Here is a 15,166-nt window from a genome sequence, read left to right as displayed (position 1 = left end):
TTCCTGCCCAGTGGGACAGATCGATGTCGACACTTCATCATCGAGCAGATCACTGACGGTTACTACCAGATCCTGGGAGATCAGCGCCAGCACAGCAGCATCCCAGAACTCCTCAACTATTACAAGAAGTTCCCTATCTTACCGTTTATGGAATACCTGACTACGGCCTGTCATAAGGTACGATACTCCCAGGCCTGGGGCCTACAGTGAGGTTACAATACTCCCAGGCCTGGGCCTACAGTGAGGTACGATACTCCCAGGCCAGGGCCTACAGTGAGGTACAATACTCCCAGGCCTGGGCCTACAGTGAGGTACAATACTCCCAGGCCTGGGGCCTACCATGAGGTACGATACTCCCAGGCCTGGGGCCTACAGTGAGGTACAATACTCCCAGGCCTGGGCCTACAGTGAGGTACAATACTCCCAGCCCTGGGGCCAACAGTGAGGTACGATACTCCCAGGCCTGGGCCTACCGTGAGGGACAATACTCCTAGGACTGGGACTACAGTGAGGTACAATACTCCCAGGCCTGGGGCCTACAGTGAGGTACAATACTCCCAGGCCTGAGGCCTACCATGAAGTACGATACTCCCAGGCCTGGGCCTACAGTGAGGTACAATACTCCCAGGCCTGGGCCAACAGTGAGGTACAATACACCCAGGCCTGGGGCCTACAGTGAGGTACAATACTCCCAGCCCTGGGGCCTACAGTGAGGTACAATACTCCCAGGCCTGGGGCCTACAGTGAGGTACGATGCTCCCAGGCCTGGGGCCTACAGTGAGGTACAATACTCCCAGGCCTGGGCCTACAGTGAGGTACAATACTCCCAGCCCTGGGGCCAACAGTGAGGTAAGATACTCCCTGGCCTGGGCCTACCGTGAGGGACAATACTCCTAGGACTGGGACTACAGTGAGATTACAATACTCCCAGGCCTGGGGCCTACAGTGAGGTTACAATACTCCCAGGCCTGGGCCTACAGTGAGGTACAATACACCCAGGCCTGGGGCCTACAGTGAGGTACAATACTCCCAGCCCTGGGGCCTACAGTGAGGTACAATACTCCCAGGCCTGGGCCTACAGTGAGGTACGGTACTCCCAGGTCTGGGGCCTACAGTGAGGTACAATATTCCCAGGTCTGGCGCCTACAGTGAGGTACAATACTCCCAGGCCTGGGGCCTACAGTGAGGTACAATACTCCCAGGCCTGGGCCTACAGTGAGGTACAATACTCCCAGCCCTGGGGCCAACAGTGAGGTACGATACTCCCAGGCCTGAGGCCTACAGTGAGGTACAATACTCCCAGGCCTGAGGCCTACAGTGAGGTACAATACTCCCAGGCCTGGGGCCTACAGTGAGGTACGACACTCCCAGGCCTGTGGTCTGCAGTGAGGTACAATACTCCCAGGCCTGTGGCGTACAGTGAGGTACAATACTGCCAGGCCTGAGGCCTACAGTGAGGTACAACACTCCCAGGCCTGGGGTCTGCAGTGAGGTACAATACTCCCAAGCCTGAGGCCTACAGTGAGGTACAATACTCCCAGGCCTGGGACTACAGTGAGGTACAATACTCCCAGGCCTGAGGCCTACAGTGAGGTACAATACTCCCAGGCCTGGGGCCTACAGTGTGGTTCAATACTCCCAGGCCTAGGGCCTACAGTGAGGTACAATACTCCCAGGCCTGTGGCCTACTGCAAGGTACAATACTCCCAGGCCCCAGGCCTAGAGTGAGGTACAATATTCCCAGACCTGTGGCCTACTGTGAGGTACAATACTCCCAGGCCTGGGGCCTACTGCGAGGTATGATACTCCCAGGCCTGTGGCCTACTGCGAGGTACAATGCTCCCAGGCCTGTGGCCTACTGCAAGGTACAATACTCCCAGGCCTGGGGCCTACAGTGAGGTACAATACTCCCCAGGCCTGGGGCCTACAGTGAGGTACAATACTCCCAGGCCTGGAGCCTACAGTGAGGTACAATACTCCCAGGCCTGTGGCGTACAGTGAGGTACAATACTCCCAGGCCTGGGGCCTACTTCGAGGTACAATACTCCCAGGCCTGGGGCCTATATTCCAGTTGCCAAAACAGCATTAAACACAAAGCCCGGCTCTGAGAGGCAGGAATAATCTCCCAGTTCCCGATTGGATGGACTGTCACTTGGTCCCTTTCTTTTCCCACCTCCATCCCCAGAGCCAAACCTTTAACCAACGGAGGGGGCAGGGCGTTTTAACTACAGTCCCTGGATCCCAAATCCCAGTGTTCCCTCCATGGTTATTCCAGTGGGCTCCATTCCCATTCTGGGCCGGGTTGGTAAGACAAAGGTTACAACCAGGCCCCAGGCCTTGGACTTGCCAAAGCACGATGACTTCAGACTCACTGGGTGTCTCTGGGTGTCTCTGGGTGTCACTGGGTGTCTCTGGGTGTCACTGTGTGTCTCTGGGTGTCTCTGGGTGTCACTGTGTGTCACTGTGTGTCTCTGGGTGTCTCTGGGTGTCACTGGGTGTCTCTGGGTGTCCCTGGGTGTTTCTGTGTCCCTGGGGGTGTCTCTGGGTGCCCCTGTGTCCCTAGGGGTGTCTCTGGGTGTCCCTGTGTCCTTGGGAGTGTCTCTGGGTGTCCCTGGGGGTGTCTCTAGGTGTCTCAGGGTGTCCCTGGGGGTGTCTCTGGGTGCCCCTGTGTCCATAGGGGTGTCTCTGGGTGCCCCTGTGTCCCTAGGGGTGTCTCTGGGTGTCCCTGTGTCCTTGGGAGTATCTCTGGGTGTCCCTAGGGGTGTCTCTAGGTGTCTCAGGGTGTCCCTGGGGGTGTCTCTGGGTGTCCCTGTGTCCCTAGGGGTGTCTCTGGGCATAACTGGGTGTTGTTTGGCATCTCTGGGCGTCAGTGGGACCCATTGGGGGGTCACTGGATGTCATTGAGTGTCTCTGGGTGACACTGTAGGTCTTTGGGCATCACTGTATCTCTCTAAGTATCAGTTGGTGCCCCCGGGTCTCACTGGCTGCCACTGGCAGCCACTGGGTGTCACTGGGAGATACTGGGTCTCACTGGGTGTCTCTGAGTTTCACTGGGTGTCCCTGGGTCCCTGGGGGTGTAGCTGCCGTCCTTGCCCTCCTGTGAATGCTCTCCCCTTTCCCGTATTCCCAGTTTCCTGATAAACATTACGAGGATATCGACAGGATCCGGAGACGGAAGGCGAATATCCGGGAGCTGGCAGGAGGAGCTGCTGCCCCTCTCCCTCCCAACAGGACGGAAGATCGACCGGGATCACCCTCATTACCGGGAGCACCGACCTCTGACCCTGCGCCCACACACACTGCCCGTCCCTGGGCAGTGGAAGGGGGTACTGGGGTCACACTGGGTGATGCTAACTATCAGGAGGTGAGGACCCAGTGACACTGTCTAATTAACAGAATGTCACCCATCGAGGGGGAGAAGGAACGGGTACCCCAGGGAATGGGGAACAGGTAACGTCACTGTGTGTGGGGAACCCACTGTCCCCTTAGTGCACTGTCACTGGGTTACACTGAGAGGCACTGGGTGTCATTAAGAGTCACGCGGTGTCACTAGGTTTCATTTAGGTGTCACTGGGTGTCACTGAGAATCACTGGGTCCCATTGAGTGTCACTTGAGTGTCATTGAGAATCACTGGGTCCCATTGAGTGTCACTTGAGTGTCATTGAGAGTCACTGGATCCCATTGAGTGTCACTGGGTGTCATTGAGAGTCACTGGATCCCATTGAGTGTCACTGGGTGTCATTGAGAATCACTGGATCCCATTGAGTGTCACTGGGTGTCAGTTGGGTGTCCCAAGTCTCACCCATTGGTTATGGATGTTGTTGCGATAGAGTCACTGGAGGTCTCTGGCTGACTCTAGGTGACACAGGATGTCCTTAGGTGTCACTCAGTGACACTGGGTGTAGTTGGGTGTCATTGAGGTTCAGTGGGTGTCATTGGGAGTTGTCAGGTATCCCTGGGTGCCATTGGATGTCATTATGAGTCACTAGATGTTAATGGGCCCCATTGGGTATCACCGAGAGACATTGGGTGTCATTGGGAGATAATTGATGCCATTCAGTGTCACTGGGAGTGTCTGGGTGTCACTGGTTATAACTGGGAGTCATTGGGTGATATGTGAGTGTCGCTGGGAGTCACTGGGTGCAACTGGGACTCATTCAGTATCTCTGGTCTCATTGGGTGTCACACAGTTTCTCTGGGTCACACTGTACCACTGTGGGTGTCTGTGGGTCTCACTGGGGCTCATTGGGAGTCTCTGGGTGCCTGGGCGTGTCTCTGGGAGTCACTGGGTGCCAGGGGGAGTCTCTGGGTCTCACTGTAAGTCACTAGGTCTCACTGGCTCTCTCTGGGTGTCCCTGGGGGTGTAGCTGCCATCCTTGCCCTCCTGTGAATGCTCTCTCCTTTCTTTGTATTCCCAGTTTCCTGATAAACATTACGAGGATATCGACAGGATCCGGAGACGGAAGGTGAATATCCGGGAGATGGCAGGAGGAGCTGCTGCCCCTCTCCCTCCCAACAGGACGGAGGATCGACCGGGATCACCCTCATTACCGGGGGCACCGACCTCTGACCCTGCGTCCACACACACTGCCCGTCCCCGGGTAGTGGAAGGGGGTCTGGGGGTCACACTGGGCGATGCTAACTACCAGGAGGTGAGAGTCACTGGAACCCATTTAGTGTCACTGGGTGTCATTGAAAATCACTGTATCCCATGGATTGTCACTGGGTGTCATTGAGATTCACTGGGTCCCATTGAGTGTCACTGGATCCCATTGAGTGTCACTCGGGTGTCATTGAGAATCACTGGATCCCATTGAGTGTCACTGGGTGTCATTGAGAATCACTGGATCCTATTGAGTGTCTCAGGCTGCCATTGGGAATCACTGGATCCAATTGAGGTCACTGGATCCCGTTGAGCGTCACAGGGTTTCATTGAGTGACACTGGATCCTATTCAGTGTCACTGGGTGTCATTGAGAATCACTGGATCCCATTGAGTGTCATTGGTTGTCATTGATGGTCGCTGGATCCCATTGAGTGTCACTGGATCCCATTGAGTGTCACTGGGTGTCATTGAGAATTGTTGTGTCCCATTGAGTGTCACTGGGTGTCATTGAGAATCACTAGATCCCATTGAGTGTCACTGGGTGTCATTGATGGTCGCTGGATCCCATTGAGTGTCACTGGATCCCATTGAGTGTCACTGGGTGTCATTGACAATCACTGGATCCCATTGAGTGTCACTGGGTGTCATTGATGGTCGCTGGATCCCATTGAGTGTCACTGGGTGTCAGTTGGGTGTCACAAGTCTCACCCATTGGTTTCGGATGTTGTTGAGATAGAGTCACTGAGGGTCTCTGGCTGACTCTAGGTGACGCAGGATGTCCTTAGGTGTCATTCAGTGACACTGGATGTAGTTGGGTGTCATTGAGGTTCACTGGGTGTCATTGAGAGTCGTCAGGTGTCCCTGGGTGCCATTGGATGTTATTATGAGTCACTAGATGTTAATGGGCCCCATTGTGTGTTACCGGGTGTCATTGGGAGACAATTGATGTCATTCAGTGTCACTGGGAGTGTCTGGGTGTCACTGGTTATAACTGTGAGTCATTGGGCGATATGTGAGTGTTTCTGGGAGTCACTGGGTGTCATTGAGAATTGTTGGGTCCCATTGAGTGTCACAGTGTATTATTGAGAATCACTGGATCCCATTCAGTGTCACTGGGTGTCATTGAGAATCACTGGATCCTACTGAGTGTCACTGGGTGCCATTGAGAATCACTGGGTCCCATGGAGTGTCACTGGGTGTCATTGAGAATCACTGGATCCTACTGAGTGTCACTGGGTGTCACTGGGAATTGTTGGGTCCCATTGAGTTTCACTGGGTGTCATTGAGTGTCACCTTATCCCATTGAGTGTCACTGGGTGTCATTGAGAATCACTGGGTCCCATGGAGTGTCACTGGGTGTCATTGAATGTCAGGGGGTGTTATTGAGAATCACTGGATCCCATTGAGTGTCACTGGGTGTTACTGAGTATCACTGGGTGATACTGAGTGTCACTGGGTCCCATGGAGTGTCACTGAGTGTCATTGAGAATCACTGGGTCCAATTGGGTGTTACTTGGTTTCATTGAGTGTCACTGGATCCCATTGAGTGTCACTGTGTGTCATTGAGAATCACTGGATCCTATTGAGTGTGACACTGGGTGTCATTGAGAATCACTCGATCCCATTGAGAATCACTGGGTCCCATAGAGTGTCACTGGGTGTCATTGCGAATCACTGGGTCCCATTGGGTGTCACTGGGTGTCATTGAGTGTCAAGGGATCCCATTGAGTGTCACTGGGTGTCATTGAGTGTCACTAGATCCCATTGGGTGTCACTGGGTGTCATTGTGTGTCACGGGATACCATTGAGAGTCAATGGGTGTCATTGAGTGTCTCTGGATCCCATTGAGTGTCACTGGGTGTCATTGAGAATCACTGTGTCCCACTGAGTGTCACTGGGTGTCATTTAGTGTCACCGGATCCCATTGAGTGTCACTGGGTGTCATTGAGAATCACTGGATCCCATTGAGTGTCACTGGGTGTCATTGAGTGTCACCGGATCCCATTGAGTGTCACTGGGTGTCATTGAGAATCACTGGATCCCATTGAGTGTCACTGGGTGTCATTGAGAATCACTGGATCACATTGAGTGTCACTGGATGTCATTGGGAATCACTGGATACCACTGAATGTCACTGGATGTCATTGAGAATCACTGGATCCCATTGGGTGTCACTGGGTGTCATTGAGTGTCACTGGATCCTATTGAGTGTTTCTGGGTGTCATTGAGAATCACTGGGTCCCATTGAGTGGCCCTGGGAGTCATTGGGAATCACTAGATCCCATTGAGTGTCACTGGATCCCATTGAGTGTCACTGGGTGTCATTGAGAATCACTGGATCCCATTGAGTGTCACAGGGTGTCATTGAGTGACACTGGATCCTATTGAGTGTCACTGGGTGTCATTGAGTGTCAATGGGTGTCATCGAGTGTCTCTGGATCCCATTGAGTGTCACTGGGTGTCATTGAGAATCACCGGATCCCATTGAGTGTCACTGGGTGTCATTGGGAATCACTGGATCCCACTGAATGTCACTGGATATCATTGAGAATCACTGGATCCATTGAGTGTCACTGGATCCCATTGAGTGTCACTGGGTGTCATTGAGTGTAACTGGATCCTATTGAGTGTCCCTGGGTGTCATTGCGAATCACTGGGTCCCATTGAGTGTCACTGGGTGTCATTGGGAATCACTAGATCCCATTGAGTGTCACTAGGTGTCATTGGGAATCATTGGGTACCACTGAATGTCACTGGGTGTCACTGAGAATCACTGGGTCCCATGGAGTGTCACTGGTGTCATTGAGAATCACTGGATCCCGTTGAGTGTCACTGGGTTTCATTGAGAATCACTGGATCCAATTGAGTGTCACTGGATCCCATTGAGCTTCACAGGATTTCATTGAGTGACAGTGGATCCTATTCAGTGTCACTGGGTGTCATTCAGAAACACTGGATCCCATTGAGTGTCATTGGTTGTCATTGATGGTCGCTGGATCCCATTGAGTGTCACTGGGTGTCACTGAGTGCCACTGGATCCCATTGAGTGTCACTGGGTGTCATTGAGAGTCACTGGATCCCATTGAGTGTCACTGGGTGTCATTGATGTTCACTGGATCCCATTGAGTGTCACTGGGTGTCATTGAGTGTCACTGGATCCCATGGAGTGTCACCTGGTGTCCTTGAGAATCACTGGATCCTACTGAGTGTCACTGGGTGTCATTGAGAATCACTGGATCCCATTGAGTGTCACTGGATACCATTGAGTGTCACTGGGTGTCATTGAGAATCACTGGATCCTGTTGAGTGTCACTGGGTGTCATTGAGTGTCACTGGATCCCATTGAGTGTCACTGGGTGTCATTGAGAATTAGTGGGTCCCATTGAGTATCACTGGGTGTCATTGAGAGTCACTGGATCCCGTTGAGTGTCACTGGGTGTCATTGAGAATCACTCAATCCCATTGAGAGTCACTGGGTCCCATGGAGTGTCACTGGGAGTCATTGCGAATCACTGGGTCCCATTGGGTGTCACTGGGTGTCATTGAGTGTCAAGGGATCCCATTGAGTGTCACTGGGTGTTATTGAGTGTCACTAGATCCCATTGGGTGTCACTGGGTGTCATTGAGTGTCACAGGATAACATTGAGTGTCAATGGGTGTCATTGAGTGTCTCTGGATCCCATTGAGTGTCACTGGGTGTCATTGAGAATCACTGTGTACCACTGAATGTCACTGGGTGTCATTGAGAATCTCTGGATCCCACTGTGGTTCACTGGGTGTCATTGAGAATCACTGGATCCTATTGAGTGTGACACTGGGTCCCATTGAGTATCACTCGATCCCATTGAGAGTCACTAGATCCCATTGAGTGTCACTGGGTGTCATTGAGAATCACTGGATCACATTGAGCGTCACTGGGTGTCATTGGGAATCACTGGATCCCATTGAGTGTCACTGGATCCCATTGAGTGTCACTGGGTGTCATTGAGAATCAGTGGGTCCCATTGAGTATCACTGGGTGTCATTGAGAGTCACTGGATCCCGTTGAGTGTCACTGGGTGTTATTGAGAATCACTGGATCCTGTTGAGTGTCACTGGATGTCATTGAGAATCACTCGATCCCATTGAGTGTCACTGGGTGTCATTGAGAATCAGTGGGTCCCATTGAGTATCACTGGGTGTCATTGAGAGTCACTGGATCCCATTGAGTGTCACTGGGTGTCATTGAGAATCACTGGATCACATTGAGCGTCACTGGGTGTCATTGGGAATCACTGGAACCCATTGAGTGTCACTGGATCCCATTGAGTGTCACTGGGTGTCATTGAGAATCAGTGGGTCCCATTGAGTATCACTGGGTGTCATTGAGAGTCACTGGATCCCGTTGAGTGTCACTGGGTGTTATTGAGAATCACTGGATCCCGTTGAGTGTCACTGGGTGTCATTGAGAATCACTCGATCCCATTGAGTGTCACTGGGTGTCATTGAGAATCACTGGACCCCATTGAGTGTCACTGGGTGTCATTGAGAATCAGTGGGTCCCATTGAGTATCACTGGGTGTCAGTTGGGTGTCCCAAGTCTCACCCATTGGTTATGGATGTTGTTGCGATAGAATCACTGAGGGTCTCTGGCTGACTCTAGGTGACGCAGGATGTCCTTAGGTGTCACTCAGTGACACTGGGTGTAGTTGGGTGTCATTGAGTTTGACTGGGTGTCATTGAGAGTCGTCAGGTGTCCCTGGGTGCCATTGGATGTCATTGTGAGTCACTAGATGTTAATGGGCCCCATTGTGTGTCACCGGGTGTCATTGGGTGTCACTGGGAGACAATTGATGTCATTCAGTGTCACTGGGAGTGTCTGGGCATCACTGGTTATAACTGGGAGTCATTGGGCGATATGTGAGTGTTGCTGAGAGTCACGGGGTGTCATTGAGAGTCAGGTGTCCCTGGGTGCCATTGGATGTCATTATGAGTCACTTGATGTTAATGGGCCCCATTGGGTATCACCGAGAGACATTGGGTGTCATTGGGAGACAATTGATGCCATTCAGTGTCACTGGGAGCGTCTGGGTGTCACTGTTAATGACTGGGAGTCATTGGGTGATATGTGAGTGTCGCTGGGAGTCACTGGGTGCAACGGGGACTCATTCAGTATTTCTGGTCTCATTGGGTGTCACACAGTTTCTCTGGGTCACATTGCAGCACTGTGGGTGTCTGTGGGTCTCACTGAGGCTCATTGGGAGTCTCTGGGTGCCTGGGTGTGTCTCTGGGAGTCACTGGGTGCCTGGGGGAGTCTCTGGGTCTCACTGTAAGTCACTAGGTCTCACTGGCTCTCTCTGGGTGTCACTGGGTCCCTGGGGGTGTCTCTGGGTGTCTCTGGGTGCCTGGGCGTGTCTCTGAGAGTCACTGGGTGCCTGGGGGAATCTCTGGGTCTCACTGTAAGTCACTAAGTCTCACTGACTCTCTCTGGGTGTCCCTGGGGGTATAGCTGCCATCCTTGCCCTCCTGTGAATGCTCTCCCATTTCTTTGTATTCCCAGTTTCCTGATAAACATTATGAGGACATCGACAGGATCCGGAGACGGAAGGTGAATATCCGGGAGATGGCAGGAGGAGCTGCTGCCCCTCTCCCTCCCAACAGGACGGAGGATCGACCGGGATCACCCTCATTACCGGGGGAACCGACCTCTGACCCTGCATCCACACACACTGCCCGGCCCCGGGCAGTGGAAGGAGGTCTGGGGGTCACACTGGGCGTTGCTAACTACCAGGAGGTGAGAGTCACTGGAACCCATTTAGTGTCACTGGGTGTCATTGAAAATCACTGTATCCCATGGATTGTCACTGGGTGTCATTGAGAATCACTGGGTTCCATTGAGTGTCACTGGGTATCATTGAGAATCACTGGGTCCTATCGAGTGTCACTGGGTGTCATTGAAATTCCCTGGATCCCATTGAGTGTCACTGGGTGTCATTGAGTTTCACTGGGTTCCATTGAGTGTCACTGGATCCCATTGAGTGTCACTGGTTGTCATTGATGGCCGCTGGATCCCATTAAGAGTCACTGGATCCCATTCAGTGTCACAGGGTGTCATTGAGTGACACTGGATCTCATTGAGTGTCACTGGGTGTCATTGAGAATCACTGGGTCCCATTGAATGTCACTGGATCCCATTGAGGGTCACAGGGTGTCATTGAGAATCACTGGATCCCATTGAGTGTCACTGGGTGTCATTGAGAATCACTGGGTCCTACTGAGTGTCAGTGGGTGTCATTGAGAATCACTCGATTCCATTGAGAGTCTCTGGGTCCCATGGAGTGTCACTGGGTGTCATTGCGAATCACTGGGTCCCATTGGGCGTCACTGGGTGTCATTGAGTGTCAAGGGATCCCATTGAGTGTCACTGAGTGTCATTGAGTGTCACTAGATCCCATTGGGTGTCACTGGGTGTCATTGAGTGTCACAGGATAACATTGAGTGTCACTGGGTGTCATTGAGTGTCTCTGGATCCCATTGAGTGTCACTGGGAGTCATTGAGAATCACTGGGTCCCACTGAGTGTCACTGGGTGTCATTGAGAATCTCTGGATCCCACTGTGGTTCATTGGGTGTCATTGAGAATCACTGGATCCTATTGAGTGTGACATTGGGTGTCATTGAGAATCACTCGATCCCATTGAGAGTCACTGGATCCCATTGAGTGTCACTGGGTGTCATTGAGAATCACTGTATCCCATTGAGTGTCACTGGGTGTCATTGAGAATCACTGGGTCCCACTGAATGTCACTGGATCCCATTGAGTGTCACTGGGTGTCATTGAGTGTGACTGGATCCTATTGAGTGTCACTGGGTGTCATTGGGAATCACTGGATCCCATTGAGTGTCACTAGGTGTCATTGGGAATCACTGGATACCACTGAATGTCACTGGGTGTCACTGCGAATCACTGGGTCCCATGGAGTGTCACTGGGTGTCATTGAGACTCTCTCGGTCCCATTGAGTGTCACTGGGTGTCATTGAGAATCACTGGGTCCCATGGAGTGTCACTGGGTGTCATTGAGAATCACTGGATCCTACTGAGTGTCACTGGGTTTCATTGAGTGTTACTGGATCCCATTGAGCGTCACTGGGTGTCATTGAGAATTGTTGAGTGCCATTGAGTGTCACTGGGTGTCATTGAGTGTCACCTTATCCCATTGAGTGTCACTGGGTGTCATTGAGTGTCACTGCATCCCATTGAGTGTCACTGGTTGTCATTGAGAATCACTGGATCCTACTGAGTCTCACTGGGTGTCTTTGAGAATCACTGTGTCCCATGGAGTGTCACTGGGTGTCATTGAAAATTCCGTGGATCCCATGGAGTGTCACTGGGTGTCATTGAGTGTCAAGGGATCCCATTGAGTGTCACTGGGTGTCATTGAGTGTCACTGGGTCCCATTGAGTGTCACAGGGTGTCACTGAGTGTCACGGGATCCCATTGAGTGTAAATGGGTGTCATTGAGAATCACTGGGTCACATTGAGTGTCACTGGGTGTCATTGAGAATCACTGGATCCCATTGAGTGTCACTGAGTGTCATTGAGTGTCACTAGATCCCATTGGGTGTCACTGGGTGTCATTGAGTGTCACAGGATAACATTGAGTGTCACTGGGTGTCATTGAGTGTCTCTGGATCCCATTGAGTGTCACTGGGAGTCATTGAGAATCACTGGGTCTCACTGAGTGTCACTGGGTGTCATTGACAATCTCTGGATCCCACTGTGGTTCATTGGGTGTCATTGAGAATCACTCGATCCCATTGAGAGTCACTGGATCCCATTGAGTGTCACTGGGTGTAATTGAGAATCACTGGATCCCATTGAGTGTCACTGGGTGTCATTGAGAATCACTGGATCCCATTGAAAGTCACTGGATCCCATTGAGTGTCACTGGGTGTCATTGGGAATCACTGGATCCCACTGGATGTCATTGAGAATCACTAGATCCCATTGAGTGTCACTGGGTGTCATTGAGAATCGCTGGGTCCCACTGAATGTCACTGGATCCCATTGAGTGTCACTGGGTGTCATTGAGAGTGACTGGATCCTATTGAGTGTCACTGGGTGTCATTGAGAATCACTGGGTCCCATTGAGTGTCACTGGGTGTCATTGGGAATCACTGGATCCCATTGAGTGTCACTAGGTGTCATTGGGAATCACTGGATACCACTGAATGTCACTGGGTGTCACTGAGAATCACTGGGTCCCATGGAGTGTCACTGGGTGTCATTGAGACTCTCTCGGTCCCATGGAGTGTCACTGGGTGTCATTGAGAATCACTGGGTCCCATGGAGTGTCCCTGGGTGTCATTGAGAATCACTGGATCCTACTGAATGTCACTGGGTGTCATTGAGTGTCACTGCATCCCATTGAGTGTCACTGGTTGTCATTGAGAATCACTGGACCCAACTGAGTCTCACTGGGTGTCTTTGAGAATCACTGTGTCCCATGGAGTGTCACTGGGTGTCATTGAAAATTCAGTGGATCCCATGGAGTGTCACTGGGTGTCATTGAGAATCACTGGGTCCCATTGGGTGTCACTGGGTGTCATTGAGTGTCAAGGGATCCCATTGAGTGTCACTGGGTGTCATTGAGTGTCACTGGATCCCATTGAGTGTCACAGGGTGTCACTGAGTGTCACGGGATCCCATTGAGTGTCAATGGGTGTCATTGAGAATCACAGGGTCACATTGAGTGTCACTGGGTGTCATTGAGAATCACTGGATCCCATTGAGTGTCACTGGGTGTCATTGAGAATCACTGGGTTCCATTGAGTGTCACTGGGTATCATTGAGAATCACTGGGTCCCATCGAGTGTCACTGGGTGTCATTGGAAATTCCCTGGATCCCATTGAGTGTCATTGAGAATCACTCGATCCCATTGAGAGACAATGGATCCCATTGAGTGTCACTGGGTGTCATTGAGAATCACTGGATCATATTGAGTGTCACTGGGTGTCATTGAGAATCACTGGGCTCCATTGAGTGTCACTGGGTATCATTGAGAATCACTGGGTCCCATCGAGTGTCACTGGGTGTCATTGGAAATTCCCTGGATCCCATTGAGTGTCATTGAGAATCACTCGATCCCATTGAGAGACACTGGATCCCATTGAGTGTCACCGGGTGTCATTGAGAATCACTGGATTCCATTGAGTGTCTCTGGGTGTCATTGAGTGTCACTGGATTCCATTGAGTGTCACTGGGTGTGATTGAGAATTATTTGGTCCCATTGAGTGTCACTGGGTGTCATTGAGTGTCACCTTATCCCGTTGAGTGTCACTGGGTGTCATTGAGAATCACTGGATCCTACTGAGTGACACTAGGTGTCATTGAGAATTGTTGGGTCCCATTGAGTGTCACTGTGTGTTATTGAGAATCACTGGATCCCATTGAGTTTCACTGGGTGTCATTGAGTGTCACTGGTTCCCATTGAGTGTCACTGGTTGTCATTGAGAATCACTGGATCCTACTGAGTGTCACTGGGTGTCATTGAGTGTCACCTTATCCCATTGAGTGTCACTGGGTGTCATTGAGAATCACTGGATCCTACTGAGTGACACTGGGTGTCATTGAGAATTGTTGGGTCCCATTGAGCGTCACTGTGTGTTATTGAGAATCACTGGATCCCATTGAGTGTCACTGGATCTCATTGAGTGTCACTGGTTGTCATTGAGAATCACTGGATCCTACTGAGTGTCACTGGGTGTCATTGAGGATCACTGTGTCAAATGGAGTGTCACTGGGTGTCATTGAAAATCACTGGATCCCATTGAGAGTCACTGGAACCCATTGAGTGTCACTGGATGTAATTGAGAATCACTAGATCCCATTGAGTGTCACTGGTTGTCATTGAGAATCACTGGATTCTACTGAGTGTCACTGGGTGTCATTGAGAATCACTGGATCCTACTGAGTGACACTGGGTGTCATTGAGAATTGTTGGGTCCCATTGAGCGTCACTGTGTGTTATTGAGAATCACTGGATCCCATTGAGTGTCACTGGATCTCATTGAGTGTCACTGGTTGTCATTGAGAATCACTGGATCCTACTGAGTGTCACTGGGTGTCATTGAGAATCACTGTGTCCCATGGAGTGTCACTGGGTGTCATTGAAAATCACTGGATCCCATTGAGAGTCACTGGAAACCATTGAGTGTCACTGGGTGTCATTGAGAATCACTGGATCCCATTGAGTGTCACTGGGTGTCATTGAGTGTCACCGGATCCCATTGAGTGTCACTGGGTGTCGTTGAGAATCACTGGATCCTACTGAGTGACACTGGGTGTCATTGAGAATTGTTGGGTCCCATTGAGTGTCACTGTGTGTTATTGAGAATCACTGGATCCCATTGAGTGTCACTGAGTGTCATTGAGTGTCACTAGATCCCATTGGGTGTCACTGGGTGTCATTGAGTGTCACAGGATAACATTGAGTGTCACTGGGTGTCATTGAGTGTCTCTGGATCCCATTGAGTGTCACTGGGAGTCATTGAGAATAACTGGATCCCACTGTGGTTCAT

At 51.3% G+C, this 15,166-nt stretch overlaps 1 protein-coding gene across 1 annotated transcript in view; it reads left to right on the top strand.

Moving 5' to 3' along the window:
• Positions 1 to 15,166, top strand: part of LOC132805549 (proline-rich protein 12-like) — a gene marked incomplete at its 3' end in the record, with an annotated part of 218,052 nt that overhangs the window by 4,680 nt on the left and 198,206 nt on the right. Inside the window, exons 3-4 of the mRNA XM_060820660.1 lie at positions 12 to 177; positions 3,131 to 3,364. Coding sequence (XP_060676643.1) covers positions 12 to 177; positions 3,131 to 3,364 — 400 coding nt within the window. The remainder of the gene's footprint in view (positions 1 to 11; positions 178 to 3,130; positions 3,365 to 15,166) is intronic.

The sequence above is a fragment of the Hemiscyllium ocellatum genome, chromosome 50 (assembly GCF_020745735.1).
Source record: "Hemiscyllium ocellatum isolate sHemOce1 chromosome 50, sHemOce1.pat.X.cur, whole genome shotgun sequence".
Taxonomy (NCBI): domain Eukaryota; kingdom Metazoa; phylum Chordata; class Chondrichthyes; order Orectolobiformes; family Hemiscylliidae; genus Hemiscyllium; species Hemiscyllium ocellatum.
This window is presented reverse-complemented; position numbering and strand designations above follow the sequence as displayed.